Source organism: Callorhinus ursinus, unplaced genomic scaffold (assembly GCF_003265705.2).
Source record: "Callorhinus ursinus isolate GAN/ISIS: 27379988/994484 unplaced genomic scaffold, GSC_fseal_2.0 scaffold8, whole genome shotgun sequence".
In the NCBI taxonomy this organism is placed as follows: Eukaryota; Metazoa; Chordata; class Mammalia; order Carnivora; family Otariidae; genus Callorhinus; species Callorhinus ursinus.
Window position 1 is genome coordinate 71,433,687 of NW_027397070.1, and position 20,757 is coordinate 71,454,443.

General features: G+C 42.0%; 1 protein-coding gene across 12 annotated transcripts in view; it reads left to right on the forward strand.

Moving 5' to 3' along the window:
• The window catches only part of MARK3 (microtubule affinity regulating kinase 3), a 113,145-nt gene extending 93,339 nt beyond the window's left edge, over window positions 1–19,806 (forward strand). For 6 of the 12 annotated variants that reach the window (XM_025869270.1, XM_073895926.1, XM_073895927.1 and 3 more), the window contains 5 exons: window positions 2,992–3,095; window positions 10,688–10,945; window positions 15,464–15,490; window positions 16,822–16,866; window positions 19,261–19,806. In XM_025869270.1, the coding sequence (XP_025725055.1) occupies window positions 2,992–3,095; window positions 10,688–10,945; window positions 15,464–15,490; window positions 16,822–16,866; window positions 19,261–19,606 (780 nt within the window). In that variant the 3' untranslated portion in view covers window positions 19,607–19,806. The remainder of the gene's footprint in view (window positions 1–2,991; window positions 3,096–10,687; window positions 10,946–15,463; window positions 15,491–16,821; window positions 16,867–19,260) is intronic. The other 6 variants (XM_025869271.1, XM_073895928.1, XM_073895929.1 and 3 more) reach the window with 3 other exon arrangements.
• Window positions 19,807–20,757: the final 951 nt, after the last annotated feature.

The following is a 20,757-nucleotide window of genomic DNA, read 5'->3' on the forward strand; positions in this document are numbered from 1 at the left end:
CCCATCCCACTAGATGAGTGTTCAGATCTTTCTTGTCAAGGGCTGTTTCTGGTTATTCCACAAGCATCTGCTGAGCTTTAGGTCATATCAGGTGCTAAGAAATAGAAATACCTCATAGCCTAAGAGGGAATAAATAAAACCAAATGATGACAGTGCAGACAGGCGACTGCAGACAGAAGCCTAACAGAGTCTCTGCAGGACACTGGGAGGTCTGATTGCCTGAGGGCCTAGGATATGGTGTGCATCTTCATAGGGCTCTCACGATAAAAGAACATTTGAATGAGTCCTTACTGTGTGCCAGGGACTCTGCCAAGTGCTTTTCCATGTATTAGCTAAATTTTAGGTGAGAAAATGAAGAAAAGTTAGGTAATTTCCTAAAATTATACTGCTGATCTGTATCCATCTCTTAATCCCTATCCTTAACATATCTCCTCCTTAAATAGGTAGTATTTATTAAATTAAATTCAGTCTATTCAGTTTCAGGAACTTTTCTGTGAATCGAAACATGTTCTATCTGACTAATACAGTAATTATTATTCTTAGCACTCTTGAAGTAATTTTAGAAAGAATTTGCAGAGAATGTACAGTCTTAGGAATATTCTGTAACCACATTTTTTTCCTACAAAGTTAACAGTGACATAGCCCTCCCTCTACCTCAAAAAACCCAAAGTGAGAGGACCCATGGAGAAGCTGGGCTGCTCCTTTCGGGAGGCTTTTATTTGTGCTGTTCTGGGCATAGGCGCTCATAGAGAAGCCCAAGGGGGTTTGTCTGCTCCATTCTCTGACCTTGTGTTTTATCAGAGTAAACCCTGTGTGAAAGATTTTTTATTTTGCCTTCCTAATGACCTAAAGTTGGGTTGTCACATCACAGCCCTACAATTTAATTTCAGCCTCCAGCTTTTGTTGACATTTGTGAGAGGAAGGTAAGACATGTCCTCTGCCTTCATGACTTTCTGTCCCTGTTGCTCTACTCAACTGCACACCTCCCTTTTGATGATGTACCCCAAGCATCGTCAGTCATCCATATCTGATTATTTATAAAAGAGAAAAGTAACGTTATTAAAATTTTCTCCCATTTAGACTGGAATTTCCCTGTACATGGTCTACTTGTGCTATATTAAAGGTGGCTGCTTTTCTTTGTCTAAAAAATTGTTCATATCTGATGAAATTCCTTAGTAGTTAATTCCTTGCTTGTTAATTTTGAAAGCATTCCTTTCCTTGCTTAATTTTGAAAGCATTAGCTTTTTAAAAAATTGGTGTGAAATTCATGTGACATAAATAACCGTTTTGAAGCAGACTATTTGGTGGCATTTGGTATATTCACGGTGTTGTGCAACCACCACCTCTCTCAAGTTCTGAAACTTGATTTTATTACCCCAGAAAAACATCCTATACCCTTTAAATAATCACCTCCTCTCCCCCATATCCTGGCAACTGCTCATCTGCTTTCTCTCCTAATGGATTTGCCTACTGTGGGTACTGCATATAAATGGCCTCATCCCATACACAACCTTTTGTGACTGACTAATTTCCCTCAGCGTAATAATATTCTCAAGGTTCATCCAAGTTGTAGCATGTATCAGCACTTCCTGCCTTTTTAAGTGTCAGTTTGTTGCTCTGTTCATCCCTTGATGGACATTTAGATTGTTTCTACCTTTTGGTTATTATTAATAACATTGCTATAAACATTTGTGTGTAAGTTTCTATTTAGACTTGTGTTTTCATTTCTGTTGGATTCATACCTAGGAATGAAATTGCTGTCTCCTGTGGTAATTCAATAATTAACTTTTTTTGAGGCACTGCCAAACTCCAAACTTCCCCACACTGCACCATTTCCCATTCCTTCCATATATGAGAGTCCCTATTTCTCCACATCCTTGCCAGCACTTTTTATTTTCTGTTTTTTATTATAGCTGTTCTAGGGGCGCCTGGGTGGCTCAGTCGTTAAGCATCTGCCTTTGGCTCAGGTCATGATCCCGGGGTCCTGGGATCGAGCCCCGCATCGGGCTCCCTGCTCAGCGGGAAGCCTGCTTCTCCCTCTCCCACTTCCCCTGCTTGTGTTCCCTCTCTCACTGTGTCTCTCTCTGTCAAATAAATAAAATCTTTAAAAAATAAATAAATAAAATCTTTAAAAAAAAATCTATTATTATAGCTGTTCTAATGGGCAAAAAGTGGTACCTTGTTGTGCCTTTGATTTGCATTTCTTTAATGACCAGTGGTGTTGAGCATCTTTTCATGTGCTCATTGGCCTTCTTTGGAAATATACCTGTTCAAGTCTTTTGCCCATTTTAAACCAGACTGTTTGTCATTTTGTAGTTGAGTTGTAAAAGTTTTTTATGTATGTTGAAACTTTACCAAATATATGATGTGAAAATATTTTCTCCTATTCTCTAGGTTCTCTTTTTACATTCTTGGTAATATCCTTTGATACACAAAAGTTTCTAATTTTAATAAAGTCCAGTTTATCAGTTTTTTTCCTTTTGTTATTCGTGCTTTAGTGTCATATCTCTGAATCTGTATAATGCAAGGTTGTGGGCTGATAAAAACTAATTAAAAGTAAGTTTTAATACTTACATTTAGATCTTTATTTTTCATTTTTATTATTTTCATGTTTATATTACTTAATTTGTATATTTACCTTATATTTCTAATCCTTTTTGATTTTTGTTTTAAAAGCATTAGCTTTTAAAAACAGTGGCTATCTTCCTACTCTGTTTTAAGTGTGAGTTATTAATTTATGGATTATTATTGCCAACTTTTTAGAGTCACGCTACCATAGCCAGCTTTCATTCTTTCTGCCAGGAGACAGGACAGAGACTGTTGCCTCCACTCCCTTTTGTGATCTTTTAGCCAGTACTACTGATAGCTTACTGTCGGTTTATTCAAAGACTAAATTATTCATGTGTATTTAGATGAGCTTTTTTTCCTCTTTGTACTCTCCTTATTACTAAATGGTAAAAAGACAAAAAATGCCTCCTTTGTTTTTAATAGAGTAATGCAGCATCTGGTGGAATGACACGGCGAAATACATACGTTTGCAGTGAAAGAACTACAGCTGATAGACATTCAGTAATTCAGAATGGGAAAGAAAACAGGTATGAAATTTTACCTGTTTGCAAGAAAATTTGTTTTTCCCAAAAGAAATGGAAGCATGTTGTTTACTTCTCAGTTTTTATAATCAGAATTCATATAATAATGGTAAGTATTCTTTCACGGTAAGTTAAACACAATGCAAATTTTTAGCAAGATACTAGAATTCCAAATTCCTCTCATTATCCAGAGCTTATCAGGTTGTGTGTGTCATGGTTGAAAGGGTTGAGTTAAATCAGGGAGCTTTCCCACAGGAGACACATCTTAAGCTGTGTTGTAATTGTAGAATAGCAAATAGGGGAGTGGACATTATTTTGTGTACATTAACAAGTTGAACAAAGGGTAAAGTGGGGAGGGATAAGGACCCGGGGCACAGGGAGCCAGGCTTCTGGAGGACAGTGTGAGGCAGGGTGAGTGAGCCTTCAGTAACAGGCAGGCAGTTTACCAAAGGGGCCAGGTGGATAAGTTGAATGGGAAAAGTGGGATAAAGTAGGGCCAAAACCAACGTTTAGGAGGAGAGAAAAAAGAGAAGAAAGAGGTTGAGATTGGTAGAGTAGTTAAATATATTCTGTATGGAACAAATTTCTCAGGCAAGCATGGATTTTTCTTCGTTCTTTTGGTAAGAGTAGCATATAAATTAAATTCAGAGGGGTGAGGTAAAGCCACAATGAGCAAATAAAGTTCTGGAGTAGAAATCCATTAAGTAAATTCCCACCATCTTTCATTGTCCCCTGGCTGCCTAACTTGAACATTGTCTGGTCTCGTCACAGTCCCATGTCTGGCATCAAAACAGTTTCTTTCTTTTTTGCTGACATTTACTTTCTGAAGATGCATTATATGGTTTCTGTTCCCTTTAGATCTCATTAGTCAAATGTTTGATCACTAACTCCTATGACAGCCTAAGCAAAGATTCTTCTTTCCTCTTTCATCCTCAAAACCAGACTGTCATTTCCCTCTTCCATAGACTACTTAACTTTGAATTGACATGAAGCTAAAAGCTTGTTGTGTGAGATTATGTTGGTTATTCAGTGCGTTTTTAAAAATATTTACATTCTAGTATTCTCTTTTCTGATTCCTATGTACTTGTTTTAACATTGTCTTTTTCCTTGTGATTAAAAACTATCAGTAGCTTGAATATGATACAGCAGCTGTGCTAGACAGCTTACAAATAATGATTGATTTTTTAATAGTCTGTTCTCTGGTAAAGTTTCTTACATTACATTCTCAAATCTATCATTTCTTCTAGTTCAAAGTTATTTTTTTTTTTTAGTTCAAAGTTATTTAATAGAGTATATCAATAGAAGACAATTAGAAGTTTCTAATGTAAATGTTGTTTCATGACTCTTCTTCCTTTTGGAAATTCTTAGTTGCTGAACTATTTTACCAGATTCTTTTTGACCTTTAGGAAATACAGTTCTCTGAGGTAAAAGGCTGTTAAGACCAGGATCTCCTCTCTGCCCCCCCCCCCCCCCCTTGTTTTTTTGTGGTGCACATGCTCTTCTGACTCTCCCTTCCTGCAGTATTCGATTCACTCTTTGGAAATAGTTTGAAGAATTCTCTAATTTCTTTGGAGTCGTTACCTGTCTGTGTCTTCCCTCTCAGGGCTGACCCCTCCTTATCTCAGCTTAGGCCTCATTGCTACAGTAGCTTCAATCATTTAAATGCTTTGCTTTTGAAAGTATTGTTTTTATCTTTAGCCAAATAGAGCCTCAGTGTCAAACCACTCAAGACATGGCCCAAAATTTGTATAATATCTGGATTTTCTTTTTCTATCATACAAATTCATTGAAAAACTGGAAAATTATTGGAGGCTTGAATGGCAAACTAGTCATATTTTTTACTTTCAGTTAGGGCAGTAAATGTGACAACTTTCTCACCCTTAAAGTCGATGCTGAGTTGTAAATTGGATGCACTGCACCATCTCTGTGCACAGATGACTTCTTAGGCAGATGGTTACTCTCTCCCCTCCCCATGTAGATCTCTGACTCCTTGACTAAAATACTGGTGAGCTACAGGATGCCTGGATCCCTGTTAACTTCTGGAGGATGTTCATTTTCTTTTTCCTTTTTTTTTAAGATTTTATTTATTTATTTGACAGAGAGACAGCGAGAGAGAGAACACAGGCAGGGGAAGGGGGAGAGGGAGAAGCAGGCTTCCCGCTGAGCAGGGAGCCCAATGTGGGGCTCGGTCCCAAGACCCCGGGATCATGACCTGAGCTGAAGGCAGATGCTTAACAACTGAGCTACCCAGGCGCCCCAGACGTTCATTTTCATTTTTAACCATGAATATATGGGACTTTTTTCTTATATGCACATATGTTTATACAAAATTCCAACATGAGCATGATCATGGCTAGTAAAGGCTGTGCGAGTTTGAACCAAAGGCGGTACATGTCCTAAACAAGCTCTTCAACTGTCTTCCAAATCCTGCCATGAGCATGGGGTGATGTTTTAAATTCGCCCCACTGGCGATGCCGTTTCATTTTAAAATTAATTTTATGGATTAATTCTTACCAGTGCAGTCTTTTTTGTTTTATTGGCCTTACTGTTTGAAAATAAAGAAATCGTTGTTTAAAGGACAGAAGTTAACAGGATTTGGCAAACTCTTGCTTTGGCTTGAGCACATGTGAACTGTTTTCTAAGTCAGACCATTGTTTTGACATCGGGCATGCCGAAATCCATCTTACTTTTGCTACATCTCCGGATGTAATTATTCTACCTTCTTCCGATGGCGGACTCTCACTGTGGCCCATTTCCAAAAATGACGAATAGTCAGTATAAACTAGGCATGAGAAAGTGTAACCACATCTTCAGTTGCATGATTCTGTCACAGTTGTGTAGGTTCTTACAATGAGTCTTAAACCACTTAGCACAGAGGCTGACACATAGTGCTCAACACATACTAGCTTATGAAAGTATCGATGGTAAACCATTCAGATGGGAATGTCAAGAATTTTCTTAGTTTACACTCATTTCTCAACTTAATTATTTGGTAACCTACACACATAACGTGGACTCTGTGTCCTGCTCTTTCATATGCTTTTAGATACCTATAGGAGACTGTTGGAAAATGTATTCAGTTGAGGGCCCCCAAAGATGTAGTGTGATATGGTTATAATAAAGCACAATGGAATCTTTTCAAAGAAGTTTTAGGTATTTGATATTCTAGGTAAGATTTTAAAATTGTGGGGCGCCTGGGTGACTTAGTCGTTAAGTGTCTGCCTTCAGTTCAGGTCATGATCCCAGGGTCCTAGGATCAAGCCCCACATCAGATTCCTTGCTCAGCAGGAGGCCTGCTTCTCCCTCTCCCACTCCTCCTGCTTGTGTTCCCTCTTCCGCTGTCTCTCTCTGTCAAATAAATAAAATCTTAAAAAAAAAAAAAAGATTTTAAAGTTGTAAAGTGTTTCTTTTATTTTATCCATTTGTCCTACAACACGGCACAGGGATTGAGCAGAGAAAGTTGACACATGTATCTTTTAGGTTAAATTTTTAATTCTGCCTTTGCCCTATCACTGAGTACGGTTTGAATCAGCAACCAGAACATTCCATATCAGAATGTTCTGATACGGCATAAATGTCATTTCAAACAAATTCAAAATACCTATCCTTTATTAACTGTAAGTAGATTAGAGTTTCCAAAAATGATAATCAGACATAAATGCAAAGCAATTCAATTAACAGGAACCTCGAACAACTTGAATTGTAAGAAAAGTTACTATTTCTGTAGGTTAAGGTTTGAAAATGGTTTTCCCTTGGACCCAGAAATACTAAAAATGTAACGCAGCTACTGTTTTGCTGATGTAGATGATTATGGGCTAATCTATTAAATATAACCACCATTTTTAGCACTTTTCTGGTGGTAAAATTTTGTCCAGTTTTCACAGCAACCAACTTGATGAACTTTTAGAATAGTGTGTCAAAAAATTTTAAAAATTTACAATGAAAATATCAATTTACACTTCCTTTTTTGGAAAGGTTTATAACTTTAAGGAGGGTCACTTTTTTGCTGCAACGTGTCTGTCCAGTCTTGCCATGCTTATGTGCCTTGTCGCTCTTGCCTACACGGCCCAGCCATTGAGCAGTATGCCTTGGGGAGGGAGGTGGGGGGAATAGATTGGCATCTTCTTGCTCTGTATGCTGACTAAAAGCCCTTTGCTTCTTCAGGGTCTTTGGGATCATTCATATTCTCCAGAGAAGAAGCCAGACAACCCCTGTCTTCCTTTATTCCCCTGCTTCTAATGCACCCATTGATCCTAGCTCCTAATTTGAGCAAGAGAATGTCAGCAACTAGGCAGAAGCATCAAGTGGGTTGACCCTTGACCTGTCCTAAACAGATAATAGAGCACAAAAGACAGTCGTTATTTATCTATAACTATATATACACACACACACACACACACACACACACACACACACACACAAATCTGTCTGTTTGTATGAGAAACAAGCAAGCCTTTCTCAGTTGAATCTGTTTCTGTTTCTCCCCCTCCCACCTCCGCTTCTCACTACTACACTTGACTAGTCTTTAAAAAGAGTTGAATCAGTTAGGACTATGTGTTACAGGTGACAAGGAACCCAGTCCAAACAAACTTAAATTAAAAAGGGCATCTTTGGGGCGCCTGAGTGGCTCAGTCAGTTGAACGCCAGTTGACTCTTGATTTTGGATCAGGTTGTGATCTCAGGGTTGTGAGATTAAGCCCCCCATCAGGCTCTGCGCTCAGTGGGGAGTCTGCTTGGGATTCTCTCTCTCCTTCTCCCTCTGCACCCCCCCCCCCGCAGCTCATGCGCTTGCGTGCTGTCTCTCAGATAAGTAAATCTTTTTTTAAAAAGTGTATCTTTGAGTTCCTATAACCAAAAAAGTGCAGGGAAAATCAGGGTCTATCTCCTAATTTCGCTTCCTCTGTAGTCGTTCCCTAGTTGGGCTCAGCAGCATTAGACTTGGCATCTTCCCACACTCAGCTTCTCAGACAGAAGCCCTGGGGCTGTCTCTGGGTCCATGCTGGTGTGGTTCTAGCCATGTGCCCATCTTGTCACTGGCCGGAGTGGCTGGGAAAGTCTGGGGTGGAGTCAGTGACATCCAGAGCCTAGGAACTTGTTTCCCTCATAACAGAACTCAAGTGTCATTGCCCCAGGTAAAAGAGTGGGTGCCGAGTCGCAAAAACACAAAACTGAATCTATTTTTATCTTCATAAGGCATTTGTTTCCAGTTCTTCTGTGACTACATTAGAGCCATTCTCCCAAGTCAGAGGACAAAATTCTCAAAACAAAAATGCAGGGACAAATAGATCTTGAGCAATTTATTACAGACACATCTGCCCCACCCCACCAATCAAGACTGTCAGAGCTCCGGTGACTCATTTCATTAACTTACCTTTTCAGTTAGGAGAGCATTTATTGGGTGCCATGCTTTAGGACACTCAAGCAGGGAAGGGTCACTGTGATACAGTATGGTGTGTAGTAGCAGGTGAACGTAGTACAAAAGGGGATGATAAGCTGCTGATGGGAAAGGACATCAGGGAAAACTTCATGAAGAGGGTGACCTCTGGGTTAAATTTTGATGAAAATAGAAGATACCTTCTCTCCAGGCACAGAGCATAGTTCCTGTGAAAGTTATTTGACCTGATGTATGACCAAGGTTTTGCACATCATAGAAGCTCCCAAAAGTCAAGTTCCAAAAGGTAACAGTAGAAGGTAGAACCTGGAGATGCAGCCAGGCCTGGGCTGTGGGTGCCGGAGGGAAGGACTGGGATGCCAGGGCGAGGGATCTGAACTCAGTCCTGAAGACACAGTGTACCTTTGAGAGGTTATAAGCAGATGAGTGACCAGTGAAGGCCAGGAGGCCAGTGAACACAGGTGCTAAGGTATAGGCCAGTGTGGGAGAGAGGGAAGACCCTCTGTGGGGAGACCCTGGGGTAGAGGTGGGGAGGGTGTGCAGACTGGCGTGCATGATCACAGTTGTGAATCCCTGGCTCGCCTCAAAGGAGAGAAACTGCCTCTTTGGAACTCTGAGGGCAGGGTAACTGAGCTGGAATCAAGGAACAGCGTGGCCGTGATGAGGCTCCTGTCACTCTCTCTGCCAGGTGCAGCTGCAGGCGTCCAGCCACGTCTGTCGCTCTTTTTCTTTGTCTATGAGCAGTTAAATTACTCTTAGTAGTTTTCCTGCCTTGAAAAAAGGGGTTCTGTTGACCCCTTAGGAATTTTGACTTGTTTATAAAGAAGTGAATGTCCTTTGCATAGGAAGATTCTCATCTATCTTTAAACAGCATAGGACACTTGGATAAAATAGCACCTAGTTACTATACCTGTCGTTTTACTAGTCCATTTAAAATATGTCTGTGTGCTTGGGGAACAGGTCGAAAGCACGGTGTGCTCATGTTGTAGATTCACTCGACCACTTCAATTTGAACGGAGACATCTCTTTCGGGAAAGGCTTTATTTTGTACACAGCTTAGAAGACATTGCCCCCTCACATAAATATTCAAACAAGTAAGATGTCATTTTTCTTCTTTAAAGCTAATAAATCTTTTACTGTTTGGAAAAAAAATAGCTACAGGTTAGTAACTGCTGCAGAATCCCTAAAAGAAGGTTAAGAGATTTTTGTTCTAAGGCAAAAATGAGATGGTTTGGGGAGGAAGGTGTGTGCTTTAAATAGCAGGTCGCTCTTTTTGTCACTGCGCCATCATATTGTTGTTTCTGCCTCTGCCTGAACCCAAACCCCCTCCCAGCCTGACAGAACTGTTCGCTTATGCAGCTAGCCCTGCCTCAGTTTGTGCCACATCTTCCACCTGTCGGCTGAGACATCAGAAGTCGATGTCCATGTCAGCCTCTGGGCACCCCACGATGATGGTACCTCCAGTAGACAGTGAAGGAGATAACAGCAAGGCTGTGTAAGACAACTGCACATTCCTCGTGAGACTCTTGTGTGCCCGCCGCTGCTCCATGCTGTGCTGTGGATTTTATAGTCCACGGGTCGTTACTCTTGTGCACAAAATACCCTTCCTGTGTGTGGTTTTAGTTCAGCGCATCCTGTGTCATGGTGTCCTTGGTCGTCTGTGTGTCTTCATGCTTTTGCGCACTCCAAAGGGTGTAAGAAGTACCCTTCCTCTCCATGGTGCTCTTAGCATGTGGAATCTGAAAGCAAAATGTGCCTTTTGTGTTTGTGTGCTTCTAAAACTTTTTAGTTGCCTATTCTTCAGTTTCACCCGCATAGCCCATATTTCTTTTATATTGCCAAGGTTCTCTGCATGTAAGCAACTTTGAGAAGGAAGCAAAGGGAAAAAGCTTGAGTTAGCCATTCCTTTGTCCCAGAATTTCCCTGCATTAATCTTGTCCTTGAAAATATGTATATGTCCTATTCCCTTAAACTCCATGAGGCTGTGTTTCATTATATACTGTTTATTTGATACCCTCCTATTTAGCTTGCCTTTTGGTCCTGTGCCCTATAAAATACCCCCTTGGGTCTAGAGATTTATTATAACTGATTTTCTCTACTGTATATAAGAGGTACATTGAGATTGTAGATTTTTGTGTGGCATGTTTGCCACAAAGCTGGGCTTTTGTGAACAAAGATGCGAGGCTGTTCTGTTCTGCTCTTCTAGCACTATTCCCGATCCAAGGACTCCAGTTGCGTCAACGCACAGTGTCAGCAGTGCAGCCACCCCAGACCGACTCCGCTTCCCACGGGGCACAGCCAGTCGCAGCACTTTCCACGGCCAGCCCCGAGAACGGCGGACCGCCACATATAACGGCCCGCCCGCCTCACCCAGCCTGTCCCACGAAGCCACACCGTTGTCACAGACTCGAAGCCGAGGCTCCACTAATCTTTTTAGTAAATTAACTTCAAAACTCACAAGGAGGTAAGTGTTGGGTGGTGCCTTTTGTTTGGAGCAAATACAAGAGCAAAAAGAGAAAAATCTCTGTTTTGTGAAGCAACTGCCCAGATACTTTTCACTTTGTCTTTAACTCTTTTTTTTTTTTTGTGGTGAGAGAGATCACAAGCAACAGGGAAGAATAGAGGGAGAAGTAGACTCCCCACTGAGCAGGGAGCCTGATGCGGAACTCGATCCCAGAACCCTGGGATCATGACCTGAACTGAAGGCAGACGCCCAGCTAACTGAGCCACCCAGGCGCCCTTCGCTTTGTCTTTAGCTCGTGTTTTTCTGGTTTATATATAGAACTTTATATTTTAAAACCTTTTAGAATAGGAATTACAGAGTTCAGAATCTTCACAGCACCAAAAATCCTCTAGCACTTGGGAGGCTGTTGTTTTCTTTAATTGCTGTTCCTTTTGATCACACTTCTGTCCACGTGGCATGTTTACTGCACTTTAGCAAAACCCCACCTCCAGTGTAGGCTGACACTCCAGAAGCAGTCCCCATAGAAGACAGCGTGTGATGTGACCAACCCTGGACACGGAGGAGAGAGACATTTCTTCTCTCATCTCCTGTCATTGTCATTGAAGACCATTAAGTTGGGTCTAAATCTTAAAACTGTTCTCTCTTTTGGTCTCAATAAGTTATAGTAAGAACAAGGTGACTTGCTCAAACTGTGTAGTTTGGCATATAAAAGTCCTGATTTCTTTCAGCAAGAAGCTTGTATCTGGTTATGGTATAAAATCCTTTTTCCCTTGAGGTACTTTGAACTTTGTTTCCGTAACCTAATCTGGAGGCTGCAAAGGCTTAGAATCTTTGATTGCTGTAAGAGGAAGAAGAAAAAGTGCCCCTATGCACCATAAGCACACAGGCAGAGTCACCATTATCTAGGATCACACTCAGGAGACCTGAGCACCCCTGTACTCTCAGAACTCCCAGAAGAGTTTCTTCTTGAAGAAATTGAGCCTCACGGGGTGCCTGGGTGGCTCAGTCGATTAAGTGTCTGCCTTCGGCTCAGGTCATGACCCCAAGGTCCTGGGATCGAGCCTCGCATTGGGCTCCCTGCTCAGCAGGGAGTCTGCTCCCCCCCTTCTTGTGCCCCTCCCCCAGCTTGTGCTCTCTCTCTCTCTCTCTCTCCCACTCTCTCTCAAATAAATAAGTAAAATATTTAATACAAATAAATAAATAAATTGAGCCTCACTGTGGATTAGTATGTCCAGGGCATCCTGCAGCTTTGCGTGTTGCAGGCACTCTTGTTCGTCATCTGTATTTTACTCAGAACAGCAGAGTCTGAAATGGCTGGCACCCCCCCCCCCTTTGTTTCTCCATACTCCCTGTGGCTCACTAGCTGGCTGCTGTTTCCTGCTATCTTTGGTATTTAACCTGTAAGCCAGATACTACTTTTCAGTCTCCTTAATTCCTCCAATAATGTTATGTTCTTTTAGATGAATCACTTGAATTTAGCCAAGTCACATTCAACTGTCTTTCTCCAGGTAATCTGCTTGTTGTCAGGACACTAACTACCAGTTAGGGAGGACTTCTGCTATCCGTTATTAACAGGACATCAGAGGGGGGCCAGAAGTTACAGTCTAGCCTTTTACGCCACCCCTTTGCTGAAACCACCTGTTCTAAACTGGGCAGAAGAGTAGAATGGTCTAAAGGACTTTGCCAGGTTTGGGGCACCCACTAGGGACCAGTAAGAGAAGCAGGGAGCTTAATCCAAGAAGAGTCTGGTGACCCCCAGAATAATTCCTTCCTTCCTTTCAGGGTCATCCTATGGCCTGTCCCAGGCCTCCCTGCCCCCTGGTTCCTTCCTTATGGACTAAACTGAAGTAGAATCTGCCTCTGAAACTCAGGTGGTAGGGGACAGAGCCAGGTATGATCCAGCAGGCTGTTAGCTCCCTGGCCTAGCTTAATACTGACTGGTGTTAAGCCCAGGGAGAGCCCTGAGCACAGCGGGGATGCACACCAGTCAGGTCTTTCTGAGCTCTAGTTGCAGGACAGGCAGCTGTTTGTCTTTATACTTTGGTCTATAATGGGCTCTTTAAATAAAACCTTACATATCAGGAATATCCTTGAATTTATTTGTTGCCTTTGTGCTCTTTTTCTGGTCATCTTAATGCTATTATTGTTAACAGATAACATCACCTACCATTTATTGATTGCTTACCATGTGCTAAGATGAATAGATGTCTATAGATTTATAGAGATATATTTGTTTTACGTTTATAAAGATGCACATGTGTACACACATTCTCACACATTCATTTAATCTCCACAGTCTGCCTGTGTAGTAGGTATTATCCCAATGTTGCAGGACAACTTGGGAGATGAGGTTTAGAGAGTTTCAGGCACATGTTCAAGATTCTACAGCCAGAAGTTTCTGAGCCAGGTCTGGGCCTCAGAGGCCCTGAGGCCGCTTCATGTGCTGCCCTACAGGGCTATCAGGGACAGTGCGCGTCCTTGTCCCTCATTTTCTAATGTAGTTTATTTCATGTCTTTGAATTAAAATTGGAGACTGAGTTTTCTTGGTTTAATTTTTAAAAAAATCTTGGGAGGGGCGCCTGGGTGGCTCAGTTGGTTAAGCGACTGCCTTCGGCTCAGGTCATGATCCCGGAGTCCCGGGATCGAGTCCCACATGGGGCTCCCTGCTCGGCGGGGAGTCTGCTTCTCCCTCTGACCCTCTTCCCTCTCATGCTCTCTGTCTCTCATTCTCTCTCTCAAATAAATAAATAAAATCTTAAAAAAAAATAAAAATAAAAATAAAAATAAAAAAATAAAAAAATCTTGGGGTTCAATTTATTTTACATTTCCAGGCAATTTCCTCTCCTAAAGATTTGCAGAAATGTAGTCTTCTCTTTGCTGAAGTTTGCAAACTGAGGTCTGTAGCTTCCCCTGGTTGCTACACTTTAGAAGTCCACTGATATAACTAAGTGTTAGATTAGCATAGGCTGCTTATCCCGCCCTAACAATAATTGTGTGGATCAGAGCCCTGGTACCTGAAAGAGGCTCAGGTGTTCTTATGTAAGTGCTGCATCGGAGGCCTGCACTCTGCTCTTGGCCCTGACTCTGCCCTGGATACGTGTGGCTTCAGAGAGCGGTGTGCTCTGAGGCTGTCTGTAGTCAGAAGGAGGCCTGCGTAGGGTGCTCAGAGTTGCTCATACCCTGTAGATACAACGTATATGCCACTGTGTGCCTCAGATTGGTACACGGAGCCCCGGGCGCAGCCTCAGTCCTGCCGCTGCTCCTCTCTATACCTCAGGGATTTGTGGCAGGAAAAGTGAAGAAAAGCAGTCCTATGGTACTTGACCAATAACCCTGACTTTTCTCAGGCAGAAAATTTGAAATGAAAATACATTTTAAAGATCTTTTAATCAGTTTTCAACTAAAATAATCTTTTGCATAATCCTGCCTTATGTTTACGTAGTGCTTAATTATTTACAAAATATCGTTACGTGCATGATCTTGTCTACTGCGTGTAACCCTGCTGTGTACCACTTCTGATCTGATTATGAAGTGGTTGGCTGTTATCCACAGTAGTTAGATATTTATTAATTGCTTGTATCTGAAGCAATGCCAAATTATCCATGTTAGAAGAACAAGTCCAAGGCATTCATTACTTCTTTCACTCAGACTGAATTCTGTGTTCAGTTACAGAACTGGGAAGTTTCAGAAATAGTTTGGCAAGCCCAGCCTGCACTTGCCCAGGAATGCTGACCACATGATCATACAAGCCCGACTCATAGTTTGGAATTTCTTTTGTCAGATTCTGTTCAGAACAACCTGAGCATCTCCTTAATTTTTAACGAGCAGAGTCCCTTCTAAATACAGCTCTTCCAGTTTATTCCATAAAACATAAGTTGAAACCCCATTGTTATCATTTAATTTCCATTCATTTTGCCATCTAAAACTCTGAAAAGTCTGCTTCATTTTAAACCCCAATCACTTAGTTTTTTTAAAAAGTGATTTATGTCCTATACTGTAATAGACATTCTGTGAATGTTTAAATCATTTTTCTGAGATAAGTAAGGGTTCTCTTAATGTTTGAACATTTTAAAATGAAATTTTTAATGTTATATAAGAAGGTGAGGTTTTTGTTCATAAGACATTCTGAAGAGGATGAAGAGGTGTTACCCTCTTACTCTAGTGTACTGCAGATGAGTTCCATCACTTCTCTAACACAGGATGTTGGATTTTATCATCTTAAAGTATATCCATCTAAGAAACCTTTAAATAAATTTAATTACAGCTAATGTCAATATTTACTGCTGAATTTATCTTACAAGTAAGTTTTTTTATATTTCTAGAAAATTAAAAGATCACATACTCAATTATCTGTGATTTTATTTTTTCAACAAATGTCGTGTTTCATTGTTCATTGGACAGAAAGAGGAGCCCTGTTTTATTTGTCGTTTTTCTTTCTCTCTATAATTGACTAGATTTTCTATTTAATTTGTGCAAGTCATTTTTGTTAATTTTTTTTTTTGGCTTAATTTCTTTTAGAAACATGTCATTCAGGTTTATCAAAAGGTAGGACTTATATATACACGTTATTTTTTTTCGATTCTTACCCCAAAATGGCTCCTGCAATTAACATCAGGTTTGGCTTTCTAGCCTTGTTTTTGTTTTGTTTTGTTTTCTTAAAAACTAAACTTTCTGCTGAGAACTAAATACTTATTTCTTTGTAAGGAAACCTTGAAAAGAAATAGATTAACTCTGTCAGGCATTTGTAAAGGGACTGTGACACCCATTAACAATAGGCCTGTGCATGCTCTGTGCATTTTCTTTCTTTGGTAGAATTATTTAGCATCCAAATAATTCTGTCTTCATACTAATAACACTTAGCATGCTTCTGTTTGAAGAATGAGATGTTCAGTAATATTAATGTACAGTTACTGATTGGCCTCAAGCCCGCAGAAGGTAAGTGGTGACTGTTGCCATCTTTTAGCAAAAGGCTTTAAAATGACCGGGAAATTAGGTAATATTTTTACATGGGAAACAAGCACAAAATTCAAACCTACAGCCTCATTTGGTTTGAGGTTTTCAGAAATAAAGATGTGGGCACCTGATAGTGGAAATGTTTTAATATTTTCAGAGAGTTGAAGAGTAAGCAGTATTCTAAAAGCTGCTTTCCACCAACCACTGAAGGAAGTAGGTCTCATTACTTTTACTGAAAGCACTGTGGTAAATATTATATATTCCTACCAGATGAGTACTTTTTGATGATGGTGAGTCAGGAGAACAAAAACACTGCTCACGGTCTTGGAATGCACACAGAATGAGGCAAAAAATCTGCCATTTGGGCCACCTGTGTCCAGAAGGCCAGGCTGTGGGGGTCTGTGTGTTGATGAGGTCAGTGGGTCACTGAAAGGCTGTGTGAACGTGAGCTCTGTTAAAACTGTGGGAGGAGCGCTTTCCTCTTACAGGAAATTCCCCTCCATGATTGTTTTTTAATCTTCCCAGTTGTCAAATTTTCCCTTGCACAGGAAATTTTGTAGTTGGAAGTAGGATTTAACTGCTAGAATTAATTTCCTTTTAGTTAAAACCCATTACACTCTGGGGGAGGGATTAAAAAATCAGAATATCTCCAATTCCAGAGCCGGGCAGGAATACCTGTTGTGTATGTGAAGCGGGTGCAGGGCCAGCCTCCCAGCCCGCCTGCCAGCACACATGGAGAAGGATGGCTGGGGGCTGAGTCACCCCCATGACAGGATGAGTTTAACAAGCACAGCTGGTGACCCGAAGTCCTTTGGGTTTGCTCATTTTATGACATCTGTGTTTGTTTATGGGTGGTTGTATACTGGTCTGTAAGATTTCTTTTCTCTTTCCCGCTTCTCTGCTTCTGCATTCTGTTCGTTGAGGCTTCCAACTGAATATGAGAGGAACGGGAGATATGAGGGCTCAAGGTGAGGGAAATGATTTTTACTTAAAATATTTTATAGGTATTTACCTTGTGTGTGTGTGGCAGAAACGATGCTCTTTTCTGAATATCCTGCCTCCTATCCTTGCTCTCAATGTAGGATTGCTTGGTGAGGTCCGCATTCTGTGGTTGGTGAAGCAGGAGTGTGTGGCTGCTGCCCCCTCCCAGTGGCCACTTGAGGGCGCCAGAGCGCCATGGCCACCAGCCCGTGGAAGCCTTCTGTCTCCCCGCCTGACTTGGGCTTTCCACTGGTGTTTGGGTGTTAAAATACGGGACCCTCCTGCCTGGGCGCTGATAGCCTGAAATGAGATCTGGGAGTCGGTAGGAGCACTGTTGACGTGTCCGTAACTCCTGCATGATTCTGGTCTCAAAAGAATGAAGCAGAATATTGAGTAGAATTTTCATATTTTAAATTAGATGTGTCTTTAAGAGTGATTATGTAGTCGAGCGATTTGCTTTTACGTTTTGTAGGTCATTTTGTATTTCATTACGCAGACTTGGGTGTTGGGGGAGTTGACCAGATAGGCCTCCAGAGCTGAAGTTCTTGTCCACTTACTTCCTTTCAGTACTAGTTACCAGCACGTTGTCTCAGGTCCCCGTTAACCCATTTGCTCTCCTGGTGGTCTTTCTAAAGCACAGCTCTGATCATGTGACTTTTCTGAATGAAAACTTACAGTGGCCCCATTGCCTGACCTGCCCTGGGTAGCCCCAACAGCCCCGGCCTCCCCTGACCCCACCCCTGCCCCAGTTGAGGTGTCACTCCCACCCCAGGCCTGCCCATGCCGGCCTTAAGCAGGCTCCAGCTGTCCTGAGTTTGCCTACCGCAAGTACATAGCAGCTGTTGTGGGGGTGATGCTGTGCCCCCAGTTCCAGTCCATCTGTACACTTGATTATACCTTCAACACATTCTGTGCTTTCTCTGCGTCCTTGCCTTTGCTTATGATATTCCCTCTGCTCAGCACACGAACTCTTCCCCCACCCCCTTTGTGTTGGAATCCCATGGTTCTTGGTAGCTCTTCTCAGATGCCACCCCCTCCTGGAAGCCATTTCCTCATTTCCCTGCGCTCCTTCCGTTAGAGGGCCCCCCCTGTCGTTCCTGCCACCCTCCCGCGGACCCTTTATACCTTTCCTGTTCTGCTGTTGCCTTGAGTTGCAGTCTTCCTTCCCCAACCCCAGCTTAGCTTGGGACCTTTTGCTCATTTCTGTAACCTATTTAGTGATAATACAGCATTTTATACATAGGAAGCTTCTGATCAATTTGAGGCGATGTGAACTAAATTGAATATTCTACCAGCAGGTTGTCAGCTATCTGCATAGTAAACCTATGGCCCACCCTCAGGTCTGATAAATTTGCCATAGGGGAAGTGTTTTTAACATGCATATACTGGGTGTTTTTAATACACAAGAGTGTCAGTCATTCACCATCCTCATTGAAGCATCTAATGTATGCATGAGAGTGTAAATAACGGTTTGTGGCAATGATGATTAAATGCCGTGAACAGCAAGATATGGTAGATTCCTTGTTGTGGACTTCCCAAGAGAAGTGTGCCCAGGACCCCACTGTGACATCACCTCATAGACATTGGGACCACCCCTTCCACTCTGTGGATCGATACAGCTTGCGTTCAAACTGGTTGTTGGAGTGTTCAACAACAAATAAGCCTTAACATTTCATTTTTCTGCTTCAGTAGTAAGATAATGTCACCTTTGAGTTATTTTTAACTGTGGAATTAACAGTTTAACAAAATGGCAGGAAAAATATCGAGGTGGGTGGAGGGAATGGAGAGAAGGGTCCACGCCCCCACCCAGCTGTATACTCAAGGGCCACCTGCAGGGATGGTGATTTTGAACTATGTGGAGACACTGGTTATCCTGAGTAACCACTGTGGTGAAGGTTAGGAGGAACTGACCGGACAGGGGAAGTGGTGGTACAGGGGTAGCGTGCTGGTCAGAGCCAGAAGCTGGCCTGCTGACCCCGCCTCCCTAAGCTGGGCTTTTGGGGGTCTCCCCCGGCTCCTTGCCACCTGCAGTCAGCCTAGAGGGGAACGCTGGGCTCTTCTTGGAGAGGTGCTCAGCTCTCTGTTTCACCTGATCTTCAAGGATTTTGCTTAACAAATTATTTTCTTAATGTTATTAAGTATAGATGGCTGGTGAAGATTTTTCAACCTTTGCCTGTGTGGGTTATGGTTTGGGGGGAGGGGGTGAGTAATAGAGGAATGCGTCTCAGTAAAGGAACAGGTCACCACATGGGAGCCTGTGCAAGAGAAGTGTGGAGGTCAGTTATTCTGTTACAGCGAAGATGTTGATTATGAACTAGCTGAACTAGAAAAGGTTGGTTTTTCTGTGCAGTTAAAAATAAACCTGCCACTGTGCATTTCAGTCGCAACGTATCTGCCGAGCAAAAGGATGAAAACAAAGAAGCAAAACCTCGCTCCCTCCGCTTTACCTGGAGCATGAAAACCACTAGTTCCATGGATCCCAATGACATGATGCGGGAAATCCGCAAAGTGCTGGATGCCAATAACTGCGACTATGAGCAGAGAGAGCGCTTCTTACTCTTCTGTGTCCATGGTGACGGGCACGCAGAGAACCTCGTGCAGTGGGAGATGGAGGTGTGCAAGCTGCCAAGACTGTCTCTGAACGGGGTCCGGTTTAAGCGGATATCAGGGACATCCATAGCTTTCAAAAATATTGCTTCCAAAATTGCCAATGAGCTAAAGCTGTAACCCAGTAATTACGGTGTAAATTAAGTAGCAATTTAAAGTGTTTTCCTGAACACTGATGGAAATGTATAGAATAATATTTAGGTAATAACGTCTGCATCTTCTAAATCATGATATTAAAATATAAGGACGAGAGCACGCCTGGGAGCGGAAGCTGGCCTTTTTTCTACGAATGCACTACATTAAAGATGTGTGACACGCGTGCCCTCTGTCTTATTTCCATTGCCCTGAAAGTCAGCGTGTGACATCATCGCCACGGGCCTCCTGTCTGTGTGGTGTGAGCGTGGACTGTGCGTGTGAAGTAGTGCATACGGAAGCATCTCCTTACACTGGCAGCCAGAGTTGTTACGAGTACCTCTGTGGGAGATCATTTGGTGCTAAAACATTAAAATTGCCAAGGAGGAAAATATTGAATTACTACTAAGAATTAACGTTAAGACTAGTTGATAATTAATACAGGTTTACAGTTCATGCCTGTGGTTTTGTGTTTGTTGTTTTGTGTTTTTTTAGTGCAAAAGGTTTAAATTTATAGTTGTGAACATTGCTTGTGTTTTTCTAAGTAGATTCACAAGATAATTAAAAATTCACTTTTTCTCAGTAAAATCTTGCATTGTCTCCTACTACTGTATTTAAGACTTAGATTAAGGCAGTGACTAAAAGTATGTTTTGCCTCCACCACCAAGCTGAACAAAAGCAAATGGTAAGTGTATGAAGGCCTGGGGCCACTTTGTCCTTAGCGTGGAGCCCAGCATTTTGTGATTACTAGCATCTTTTTTCTCCAAAGGTAAAAAAGGGAGAAGTCGGCCCTCCTGGCGACCCGCGGAGGAAGGGAATCAGGAGCCTCCGCGAGCCCGTGTGCAGAGGTACCAGGTCCTTACGGTTCTGGGTTTGTTCTCCATGAAGTATGTAATTTTCCTCTCTCGTTGTTTTTGTGATTCAGAACATGAATCAATCCTACAGCTTTTTTCCACCACCTACATGGTTATATAGAGGGAGTAATGAATTCATCACTTAGGGTGACACTTCAGTCTCATGGGGAAATTGCCACATTGATTGGTGTGCTATTTTGGATTCTGGGTTTTTTGTTGGTGGTCAAAGTATGAAAGTCTGGATAGTCACTCAGTCAAATATTCACTACCACGGGCAGAACACTG